The sequence below is a fragment of the Nematolebias whitei genome, chromosome 6 (assembly GCF_014905685.2).
Source record: "Nematolebias whitei isolate Nwh7 chromosome 6, NemWhi1, whole genome shotgun sequence".
NCBI lineage: Eukaryota > Metazoa > Chordata > Actinopteri > Cyprinodontiformes > Rivulidae > Nematolebias > Nematolebias whitei.
In genome coordinates, this window is record NC_056503.1 from 31,679,415 (window position 1) to 31,688,170 (window position 8,756).

Genomic DNA, 8,756 nt, shown 5'->3' on the forward strand with positions numbered 1-8,756 from the left:
CTTCCTTTCTTGTCCTCATTCCATCTCTTTTGCCATTTATTTAGTTCTTGTCTTTTAATAATTGATTTACCCTCTCCTTTCCCTAATGGAATATTAGCTGTTATTTCTCTTTTCAACGCTGCCTTGGCAAGATCATCCGCCCTTTCATTCCCTTCCACCCCTTCATGTGCTGGCACCCAACAAAAATGCACATCTATTCCTCCTCTGTGCAACCTAAATAATGCATGTTGAATTTCTAAAATGAGATCTTTCCTATTGTTTCCGTTTGACTTTATACTTTCTATTACCGCTTTTGAATCTGTGAATATTGCCACTGGTCTAACCTCCTCAATCCATTCCAAACTAAAAATAACTGCCACCATCTCAGCCGTGAACACTGAAAGGTGATCTGTAATTCTTTTGATAATACTAACTTCAAATTCTGGTATGAAGACTCCTATTCCCACCCTTCCCTGATCGTTTTTTGATCCATCTGTATAGATTTCTAAGTAATTGGAATAATTTTCTTTAATATATCTGCTAGATTTCACCCCTATTTCATTACCTTTCCATTCTTTTTTCCATTCTAGTAATTTTTTGTCCACTTTACTTTCAGGGATTAGCCAGGGTGATATAACACTTTTTGGATTACTCCTAGCAAATTCTATATTTTCTATCCCATAAATTTCTGCTAATTTATTTATTTTCCATCCAAATCCTCTTCCTTGATATTTGTCGTACTCCCAACAGTTCTGTATAGTCATAGCTGCTGGATTTCCTTCTTTATTTCCTTTAAGTTTGATCCAGTATGATAGTGACAGTTTTATTCTTCTCATTTCTAATGGCGTTTCCCCTGTTTCTAAGCGCCCCTACATGGTTGTTTCAACCAACCTTTAGCATTCACGGCTTGTCAGACGATTGGTTATTATTGTTGTCAATCAACTTTTCAGTGGGCGGTCCCAGTTTCCTCTAGTTGTAATTCTATTGGTCAAATAAATTTGATCTCAAATATGATTGGTTAATTTCAGCAAAGGCGGGTAGAACTTTCCAGAATAGGGCGTAAACGGAAACTGCTGCGTGACAGTGCGGTGAAAATACATTAAGTTTACAATTTTTTTTGTAGCATTACAGTAACTCTGGATTTTTAAAACGTATACTGTCGGCTGTTGTCCTCACGAGTTGTTCCCTGTGTTGAAAAAGTAAGTAACTGTGTGAACATTGCTGGAGGACCTAGCATGACTGTCTGACCACCAACCCGAAAACGGAGCTAGCTAGCAGTAGCGTGCAGCTAAATAACGAGCCATTTAAAATAAGGATATGCTAGATAAAAGAAAATTAACTCAGCAGATTTCTGTCTCAAATGTGAAGAAAAAGAGTTACTTGGCTTAAAGCAATATTTTTAAACCTAAACGTGAAAAGGAGTATGGTAAATGGTAACTAACAGGGAGCACAAGTTGGTAAACTGTATTTGCCTCAGTCTGGGGTCTATAACAGTCATGACCTTAAATATTAAATTGTATTTATGAATGGAGTGATAAAGCTGAAGTTAAATATACCATTCAACTTATTTTGCTTACATTTCCAGGTCTTGTCGTGGAGGATGGACGGCGGAGTAGTCATAGTTACCAACTCCGTTGTGGCAGTTCGTGTGACCAGCACCCTGTCCTCCTTTGAGTCGCAGCGCAAATTTGACAGAGGAATTACTGTAGCAGAGCTGAAGGTAAAACTCCCACAACATATCTGTTCCAAAGTGTGCTTCTGTAGATAATCTAGACCATTCTAACTTGCACTGTCTGCACTCCTGTCATGTTGTACTTAGGGAAAACTGGAGATGATTGTGGGTGTTCCTGCCTCCTCCATGGATCTGGAAATTTTTAGTGTCTCTGATAAGTTCTTACAGAAAATGGGCAACGATGAAGCTTTACTTGGTTCCTATCCTGTGGACAACAACTGCAGAATACACGTATGTACATGAAGATTAATTCCTCATTGCCTGTAATATAGTGTTTTCATTTATCAAATTTTCTAATCCTAAAGACGCTGCCATTTTGGAGGAACTAGCGGTGACAGCTAAAACAAAGTTCACTTACTTATGCAAACTAGAGATAATTCAGTGTCTTGCCAGAATTTCCCGAGACTGCTTTGTCAAGAAATAGGAGAACAAAATATCACCAACAATACCTAGCAAATTGAAGATCACATTCAGTTTAAAAGCACAATGTTCGTCATATCAGCGAAGTGCCACTGCCACAGCTGCAGTGATTGTGAAAAAACATGGAGACAATGGAATCAGCTGATGTTCTTATTTTGCTTCATATTATCTGTCATTAACTTGTTAGGGATTAATTACACTACAGTAAACAGATATGAACTCCAGGACACACAATATTGAGAACACTTGTCTGTCATCCTACTCAAAACTCTGTAAGGCCCCCTATAGTTCAGTTTTCTCACATGCTGTTTTAACGTCAAAATTTATTTCAAGCTATGAAACGCACAAAATTGGGTTAAATTAAGGGGTTTTGTGGAGCAGCTAATGATATAGATACTGCAGCTCAAGTACAACCAGTTTTCTTTCCTTCAATAGTTTGAACGCTGAGAAGAAACGTTTTGCAGCATCTTGATATAGACAACATTGTGACCGATTTAGTATGATTATTCTGTAGATTTATCTTTTAATCAGAAGCTACATTGACTTATCATTGCCTTTTTTTGTTGCTTTTGTGGCTAAAGCAGATCAGATATGTGAGTGGTACATTTATTATGGCTGACCAGATCTCAAAACATTTTTGGATTTTCTTTATCTATTGTCTAGGACAATATAAGCACTCTTCAGATGTGATTCTTTACGTCAAAGCTTTGGTGAAGTTCTGCAGATGCCTCCTGTCCTCAAACAGCTTACAACATTCCTTTCTCTGACTTTAAATAGCGTTTAGTAAAAAGGAGAAAAAAGCCTGTGTATTGGTTGCTAATTATTTTACGAAGGTAGTACGAGCCAAAAAGAATACGTTCACATCTGCAGTGAATTGATGTGTTGGCTGTTGTTGTGGGACGTCTTCAATTTTTTATGAACGTTACTGTACGTAATAAATCAAATTTTATACATAAAAACACATTTGCTTTGCTAATTCTTAAGTGTAAGTAGTTATTGTTTGACTCAGATACATGCAAAACTGATGTGTTTCTCATTTCCTTCACAGGTTATTGATAAAAGTGGTCAGGTGGGCGAATTGTTTGACGTTTCCAAAGTGGAAAAGTTTGAGCTCTCAAATGAAGCATATGGTCAAAGGACAGGTATCAGAGTTCTTCACTTTACTCTCCAAAAACAAATTAAATTAATAGACTATAAAATTAATTGTTGCCAAAATGAGCATTTTTTAAATCATTTCAAATTTTAACAAAATCTAGTGATTTTATTCACTGTGAATATTGAAGCTTTTTTCTGAATTTACTAGTCAATAATTATTAGCAAACTGAAAAAGATCAGCTAAATATCAATCAGGTGATGCATACAACTTAATAGATGATTTACTGTTGATTGCTTTAATGGTAACAAGTGTTTAACATGGAAATATGTTTTTTCTTGAGACTCTGCAAGGTCATTTATGAAAAAACACCAGTTCGGTCATTACAACGAGGATCTGGTTGCTAAGAAGAAATCTGAGCTCACTGCTCAGGAAGAACAACAGAAGTCTGCTGCTGATGCCATTTCTGTGGGCAACCGCTGTAAAGTGGAGGTTTCTGGGCAACCCACGAAACTTGGCACTGTCATGTATGTTGGTAAGTGTAGCTAAAGCTTAGAGGTTTTAGTTTTTTGGAACATTAGTTCAAAACATTATACTCCCGAAACAAAACAGTTTTTATTGTAAGCTGTGGTGACTAAGGCCTGTTTCTCTCATTTGTGTGAGCAGTCAGGCAGGAACGAGGTGCTTCACTAGTTAAAAATGACTTAAAGTAACTTTTGAGTTGTTTATTGTATTTTTTGATAGACTGTTATTTAACTAATTAGATAAGTACATGATTGGGACATGGCAATTTAATTGGCTTTTAATGAACCAGGTTTATAGATCACCTCCATGCATTCAACACAGAGGCGCAGTGGTTAGAAGTGATCACCAGATCTCCTCCTGGCCTGGAGCCTGTCTGAATAGAGTTTGCATCTTCTCTCCGTGCGTGGGTGTTTTTTTTCCGGGTACTCCAGTTTCCCCCACAGACCAAAAACATATCCATCCATCCATTATCTTTACCCGCTTATTCCATTTTTGGGTCACGGGGGTCGCTGGTGCCCATGTCCAGCAATCACTGTGCGAGGGGCGGGGTACACCCTGGACGGGTCGCAAGTCCATCACAGGGCCACATAGAGACAAACGAGACAAACAACCATTCACTCTCTCACTCACACCTATGGACAATTTAGAGTTACCAATCAGCCTAACATGCATGTTTTTGGACTGTGGGAGGAAACTGGAGTACCCGGAGAAAACCCACGCACGCACGGAGAGAACATGCAAACTCCACCCAGAAAGGCCCCTGGACCGGGGTTTGAACTAAGGACCTGCTCGCTGAGAGGCAGCAGCTCTACCAGTTGCGCCACCGTGCTGCCCTAAAACTAAATTGTCCTCAGGTGAGAATGTAAATGGTTGTTTGTCTCATTTTCCTCCATTTGTCCCCGTGATGGACTTGCGACCTGTCCAAGGTGTACCCCGCCTCTCGCACAGTGACTGCTGGAGAGAGGCACCAGCTGCCATATGATCCAGAGAGGAGAAATAAAAAGGATGGATTAATTTATTCATTAATTTATTTTCATATAAACACTGAATCTAGGGCCGCTATAATAAAACCAGGTTCAATGTGTCTAAAGTGTCTTTGGGTCGTCTGCTTCATCCATTTTCTTCACACTTCTGAGCAGTGTTGGTGGACATAGTGCCCCTTGTGCATCAGCCACGCTTCGGGGTACAGATCCTCTTCTATAAGTCAGAACCAGAGGTGCTTTAAAATGTGTTGATCTCTTTTCTCAAACTTTTATCTGCTGTACTTACTGACTTGAGTTTTCTTACACACTGGTAATAAATTAAGCTGCTTTATGACTCAGAAAACTCAGAGTTCAACTTGAAGTAGGAAACTTTTCAAAGCTTTCAAACTTGGTTTGTGGTTCAGGGCCCAGGAGTATGATTAAAACTGGGATATTGGTGCATGTAAACACTGCGGGTCAGGCATTTTGTTGGAAGGGACAAGTCATGAAACGGAGGGTGAAGTACAAAAAGGGAAAAATGTATAATGTGCATGCACTGAACTGTAATAAAACATTTTTTGAAGATAAAGAACAAAAGCATATTTGTATTTTTAAAATAATTTACTGAGATTTGTTTCATATAAAAACATTTCATATATGTTTCAGGCACAACAGATTTCAAGCCTGGTTACTGGGTGGGTGTGAAGTATGACGAGCCCCTAGGAAAGCACGACGGAACGTAGGGGCATTCGATTTTTATTTCTCCGCCAATTGTAACAGAAATGTTTGAAATAATGTCGCCTGATTTTTATTTATTTTTTGTTTGTCTTCATAGGGTTCAGGGGAAAAAGTACTTTGAATGCGAGAACAAATACGGAGGGTTTGTGAAGCCGATGACTGTGACGGTGGGAGACTTCCCTGAGGAGGATTACGGTTTAGATGAGATGTAGAACTGGTTAAAACTTATTTTTCTTTATTTTGGTCAGTCCTTTGACCTGATATTGAAGCATCTTCTGCTCATAAATCAGAAGGAGAGTCATTTTCCTGCAACTTCAAGGTTTTTTTTGTTTTTTTGTGCTTTTCTGAAGAGTGTGATCAAAAAGCACTTAAACGTCATGTTTAGTTTTTTCCTGCAACATAGAACAAGGCAATCTTCAAGTTGAAATTATAATAAGAAAATCACAACGAATTCAGTCTTTAAGTGTTTCAGAAAGGAACTTCAACCTATTAATGGATTTTGTTATTTCACTCCATGCACCTCTAATATATTTAGTGTTAACTTTACTGCTTAAATTTTTATTTTTGATCCATGTCAGTGTGCTTAAAATGACTATATGCAAACATTCATAATTAACCGTAGTCCTGGTGGACTGTACATTTCTTTGTAATCGTCTCATGTTGAATAAATGGAAAAGTTACACTAACACACGTTGACAAATTACTTGTGTAACCAGTTCATCTCATTTGATGTTACTTTAGTTCTGTACTCTGTTTGAATGTGTATTTTTTCTTGAAAGTCAGGCCTAAGGTCACCATAAACTGTAGTGCTCATTGTGCTCCTGAGAAACACAGCTCCATGTTTTTAATTTGCTCTTTTGATTTATAGTAAACTTTTAGTTTTGCTTCATATTGCTGTACTTGGCACTACTACTGCTTTTAGACACACCCGCAGTAAACAAAACATATCTTTAATTTCTTTTGTTCACGTGTAGTTTGTAAAATGGTCCAGTTGTGAGTGAACACTGCTATGCTAAAGTCTGTAGTTTGTTGTTCAGGGGACGAAAGTCGTGGGAAAGTGTCTTTACACAAATGAAAAATGTTGATTCTTAAAAATGCAAAATGAGAATGGACGTATTGATCAATGGACCAGAAATTTGAACTTTGTTCATTCTTTGCTGGATTTGTGTTATTTAAAGACATAATTCACCTTAGACCTCCTGTTTCTAATTTGTCCTCAACTTGTGGTTACGTCACATTATTTTCAAAGTACTGCGTATCTTAAACAACTGAAGCAAGTTTGAATAAAGAGAAACAAAGTGGCTCGAGACTTTTGCACAGTTCTGTTCACTTTTAGCACAATTTCTTAGGAAATTGAAATTTTCTTAATGTATTGTGTTTATGTTGAAATACTTCAAATAGCATTTTAATAGTATTGTCCAATTTTTCATTGTACTATATGTTCAAATGAAATGCTAAACTTCACGTCTTTTTGCTCACGTAATAGTTTTGTTACTCGCTCCGTTTTCAAGATCACAACTCAACTTTGGAAAATGTGCTTGTCGAATTAACAAAATGTTCTTTTTGTTTTCTAAAACAGAGAAAATGTAAATTATTGTGATGTCTTTGCTATAAAATATTTTTTCTGGACATATATTTTTTTGAATTCTCCGTTGATCTCTGAAGTGCTGGTGTTACTGTGTGCCAAAAGTTAAAATATAAAAACGATCAGATTGCAACAACTCTGTCTCGTCTTTTTTTTGTGCCACCATCCATACATCATATCAGGTTTCACCATCATGTTCTAAACCTTTCATTCTTCCCCACCCCAACCTTGAATTAGTTGTAGAAGCTGAGAGTCATACCCAACATGTACTTTCAAGCTCTTAACGATTATGAGATGATTTAAATTTTTGTAAAGCGTATATTGAAAAGTAGTTTATTTGGAAGGTGGTATGCATTTCTCCAATGCATGCAAAACATTTAATTTGTAATACACTATTGCCTGTATGAGTTCCATTAAAGATGGCCATCACTGAAAAACAAACTCTGTAAACGCAACACTGCGTATAACTCAGTTTTATTTTTATTTTGGTTGCTCCCTTCTTCAGGGGTCACCACAGCGAACTAATTCGCTTGAAGATTTGGTGAGGATTTTTTACGCCGGATGCTCTTCTTGACCTAACCGAGACCACCGAGCTACCACAGCCCTCTGCGTGGAGCAGAGAGCTATCTAGTGCAGGGGTCTGCAACCTTTACAATTAAAAGAGCCATTTTTACGCCTTCGTTTACTACATTAAACTTGTCTGGAGCCGCAACAACCTGTGGTTATCAACTGGTGGCCCGTGAGCCACTTTAAGTTTGCTGGAGGGGGCTTTTGTGGCCAGTATGGGCGACAGAAAAAAAACACTTCACCGGTAATGATTCTTAACATTTTTGTGTTGTGTTTCCTTGACTGATGAAGCCTTCCAGATCGAAGGCGAAACGTTTCAGCACAAAAAAAAAAAGAAACTGTCCAGATGACCTGACTGAAAAATGTTGGATTCTTAACATTTATTAAAAAAAAAGACCAGTTTTTTGAAAAAAGGGGGGGGGGGATTAGTTTTCATCTTTTGTAATTAAAAATTCTATAAGCTGCACAGTTCTTCATATAAAGAAATAAAGCATCAAGTTAAAGTATGTTTTACTCCTTGTACTCACTCCAGTGTTCACATATTTGCAAAAGAAATGACAGGAAAACTGTTTGAACTAATCATTTTTTGTTGTTTTTATAACCAATAAAATGCAGTTTGATGTCAGTTTTGGTCAAAGTTTGAAAAAGCTACCGAGGGATCAAAGAGCTGCATGTGGCCCCCTGCAGACCCCTGACCTAGGGCATCCGGGGGAGCAGATGGTTAGGGTTTAAGGCTTTGCTCAAGGGCCCAGAGAGGGGCAAATGAGGATGGAGGCAGGTGGGTGGGTGCTCCACCTATCCCACCCTCATGATGTTGTCAGTATACCGGGAGTAGAACCGGTGATCAGGCCCACCTTCTCTAACCTCTGCGCCACCTCTCAGTTTTATAGATATTCTAAAAAAGTTAAGTCTGGTCCTCTGGACATTCAAAAAATAATAATATATATTTTTTTCTTTTTTGAATGTCCAGAGGACCAGACTTAACTTTTTTAAATTTTTCTACCTTTGAGCATGCATCAGGATATTTTTATAGATATTGAGCTGAAATTTGGTGTGGTAGTAACAGACTGATTCCCAACTTGTACTCTGTGCAAACTGGAACTGAAAACTTGGCCAGTATCATTAGAATAAACTGTGTTAGCAAAATATCTCATG

The 8,756-nt window shown here is 37.8% G+C and overlaps 1 protein-coding gene across 1 annotated transcript; it reads left to right on the forward strand.

The window, feature by feature from the left end:
- The first annotated feature begins 1,020 nt into the window (after positions 1-1,020).
- tbcb (tubulin folding cofactor B) lies at positions 1,021-6,761 on the forward strand. The gene is made up of 7 exons (XM_037678189.1): positions 1,021-1,178; positions 1,565-1,699; positions 1,799-1,942; positions 3,180-3,273; positions 3,568-3,759; positions 5,378-5,450; positions 5,547-6,761. The coding sequence occupies exons 2-7, from the start codon at positions 1,580-1,582 to the stop codon at positions 5,659-5,661; spliced, it is 738 nt and encodes a 245-aa protein (XP_037534117.1). The 5' UTR covers positions 1,021-1,178; positions 1,565-1,579; the 3' UTR covers positions 5,662-6,761.
- Positions 6,762-8,756: the final 1,995 nt, after the last annotated feature.